We start from the raw sequence: 3,532 nt of genomic DNA on the forward strand, positions 1-3,532 counted from the left end.
AAATCACGCATATTATCTGAAATCTGTAAGCCTTATCTGAAATCTGTGAGCTGAAATCTGTAAGCCTTATCTGAAATCTGTAAGCCTTATCTGAAGTATCTAAATAAAAACAGATTTTTGGTGACAGCTACGTTTATTGTCTACTACGTCGTGTAATCGGGCCCGATTGTTAACGATAAATGACGTATCGACTCATTCGTAAGGCGAATAATAACACGGAGATCTGATTTTTGTATTCCGTAAATTCCACACAGACACCATCTGTCACAACTACCACGGTTACAGAGTGTCCCAGTAAAGCAAAAACGAAAATTTATAGGCGGTTTATTTTAATTGGGACGGGTGCAGTTGCTTTCGGCTGCTCGATAGCTTTTGGTGGGGTTAGAAGCGGTGCAGATATCATTAGCTTCCCGTTGGGTGCAAATTCAGCGTGCAGCCCATTAATATCTGCCGTTTCTGGTACCGTCACCATCCTGCGCACTTCACGCACTGCGTAACTGTGACCATCAGCTGACTTCTGTTCACGACGAGCTTTAAATTCGACATTACGGCCCGAAACGTTCACTTCCACATCCTCCGGGCGGAAAAAATCACCACAGCCGGTAGGCAGTTGGCATTCAATTTGATTTTTGGATGGGTTCGTGCGGAAGGATGGCATAGTATCATACTCCTCAACCGACGGTGAGAAAAGCGCGTCAAATAATCGCGATCGACGCTGCGGGTCGAAAACAACTTGCGGAATTTCAGGCATATCAAAGAACCGGTGCCTAAACAGGTCTTCCTGAAGACGGGATACCTGGTTGTCGAACCATCCTATGATTGACACCGGGCTCGCCATACTAAATGGCGTCCAATGCGCTACGCTGCGATCACCATCGTGGGAGCGGTTGCACGCGCTATCCGACGACATGATGCCACTTCAGTTCAGCTTATCTTCAATGCACCGCGAAGCACACGACTCTGCGAAAACTGCACTCTGCGTTTCGTATCGCCTTGTATTTTCTGACAGAGAAAGACGTCGTATTCGACGCGATCAATCGTTACAGCCAATGCTTCACCGCATCGACGTTACAGAATGACCGCGTCCTTTGCGACCCGCACCTTTATAGTACCAGCGAAGAGAGTTGAGAATGTTCTAGAAAGCTCTGAGTAGTAATAGGCTCTCTGTTGCTTAGGTATACCATTGCTGTGACGTCACAGCCCTGAGAGAGGGCAAAAGCCTCACGCCTCGTATGATTTTTAAATATTCCCGCCAACTTTGGCAACATAAGATTCCTCAGTCTAGTATGCGGTTGGCACAAGGATATGAGCTATATCAGATGATAGATAATTGAATTGCTGGTTAAAAAAGATGCATGCCCGTTGCCCTTCGTCTTAGTTTGCAAATGTAGCCTATGTTAGGCCTGCATTGGTTTCTAGCTAAAACAGAGATAGAGCCATTTTGCCAAATGTAAGATCCAAAATAACTGCATCTATTTACTACGCTGTAAAGCCGCAATGAATAGAAAGGAAATAGGCGTACCGCAGATTATTTTCGATGTCTCTGGGGCATCGTGAATTTGTGGTTTCTGGTATATTTGAGAAAGAAGCTTAGAAGATAATGCATGCAAGTTTTAAGTAGCGCTCAAAAGCGGAGAAGGGGAATTTATTTCGGTATTGACAGGCCACGTTGCGAAAAATTGTCGTATCATATTATTGCATATAAGCAACGAAAAAAAACTTGTATAATCTATTCGGCTTGAAGTATTCAAGTATAATGCGTTTCAGTAGCATAATCTAGTTAGCTTACAACCAAGATAATATCTGTAGCATGGTATTGCTTGCTATGACTTAAAATTGTGTAACCGTTTGCCCTACGGGTTTGTTAAATATTATACATTGAACCACTAATTGATTGGTTATCTTTCATAATGCCGCAGCTTACTATAAGTGCGTTCTTCACTGTACAACAGTATGTTATATCAAGTTCAAAATATTCAGAATAGCAATAAGCATAGTCAGCTCATACTGGGTTATTTGAATGGCAAGGTCTAAGCTCAGAATCAACCCGAATTGCTATAACGTCTTGTCCAATCCTAACTATTCTATTCTGTAGTTTTCTTATAACTTGTTTAGCGCATAGGACGCCGACTTGGGCGCTCACATTCACTATAGTTTACATCAGCTGTCGGCGCTTATCAGAGGAAGAACTACGTTTCTAACTTGCTTAATGCTATGGCATTTGACGGAGGGCATAGGTCATTTCACAGTCAAGTCATTCATTATTTTGGTTTACAATCGGTTTACGTGTTCGCAGTGAGTCGAATATCTAATAGATTATTTGAGGATGTGATTAGAAAAGGCCTTTTCATAAATGTTCTTCGGAAATCTAGCTTGCAAGAGACTGTGGGACTTCCTACTTTTAGGACTTATGGGCGAAATGTTTTTAAGATTTTTTGTAGCATAACATATCTTAAAAAGTATTTTTTAAATACATAATCTAACGCGCTTCTCTTTGCTTGAGGGGCATTATTAATGTTTTAATGAATCTCGTAAGACTCAAATTTATGTTCACCTGCTGCTAATTACTTACAAGCAAAAATCCTATACATAACAATGCAGTTTTTTCCATCATTCCTTTTACTATGTCAGTCTCATTTGCTCCCTAGACAAAATCGCGTTGATTATAATAATTCCTGGAATAGCCTTGATGGCCATATGTAAAAGTAACTTTCTGTAATTACACTTTGTGTCATATTTATGGCAGAAGCACATGGAAAGTCATTGAATAATCAAATGCGAAAGCGAATTCGTTATTGCTGTTTATATGGCCATTATCCCGTCTCTAAGATAATCTCGTCTTGCATAATACGCTCCTAGCAAGACTGTTGAGAGCTTCTAGTTTATAAGACAGAATTTCGGTTTTTATCGAGGACATGCTCACAAACAATGTTACATTTGTTATCGCTTTTTTTTTTTGCGATTATATGATCCAGTGTGGCCTCGAACTTGCAAAATTAGCACGTTTTATCCCGGGCAGCCCTCCTTTGAGCCTTTTAATGAGAGACACATTTCTTTTCGTTTGCTACATTCTAGATGTATTTCTTGTATATTACCTATCAGTCGTTATCGAGCTATATGCGGTTTCGTATCTACAAACCGGAATTTGCTTACAATAAAACAAGGAGCTATGTTTTGCGCGTTGGATGGTAAAGGGCCGATTATTTTTCTTTATGTGTGATTCTGGAGCACACCCATACATTGGCAGCTCATTTCATGAGAGATTTTTACGCTTTCGCCTACCTGTATTGAACCGATTTGCGGATGTTAGTGTAACGTCCGTCTGCTAAAGCTACTTGTTTATTGAGATACACGATAAATCTTGATGAGGACAGTTTTGTTGGATTCATGCACCTCGAGAACTAGGACTGGGGTGAGGAGGGGAGCCGAAATCGCTTTACTGGGTGCAAATTCAGCCTGCAGATGCTTAACGCCAGCATGATCAGCCACACTCACTAGTCTCCACGTAACCATCGGAAGATTTTTGCTGGTG

The 3,532-nt window shown here is 41.2% G+C and overlaps 1 protein-coding gene across 1 annotated transcript; it reads right to left on the reverse strand.

Annotated features, from left to right (window-relative positions):
• Nucleotides 1-114: 114 nt before the first annotated feature.
• LOC111261016 (heat shock protein hsp-16.2) lies at nucleotides 115-1,097 on the reverse strand. The gene has a single exon (XM_022834178.2). It carries the CDS (start codon nucleotides 908-910, stop codon nucleotides 314-316), a length of 597 nt encoding a protein of 198 aa, XP_022689913.1. The 5' UTR covers nucleotides 911-1,097; the 3' UTR covers nucleotides 115-313.
• Between the last annotated feature and the right edge of the window lie 2,435 nt (nucleotides 1,098-3,532).

The sequence above is a fragment of the Varroa jacobsoni genome, unplaced genomic scaffold, assembly GCF_002532875.2.
Source record: "Varroa jacobsoni isolate VJ856 unplaced genomic scaffold, vjacob_1.0 scaffold_509, whole genome shotgun sequence".
In the NCBI taxonomy this organism is placed as follows: domain Eukaryota; kingdom Metazoa; phylum Arthropoda; class Arachnida; order Mesostigmata; family Varroidae; genus Varroa; species Varroa jacobsoni.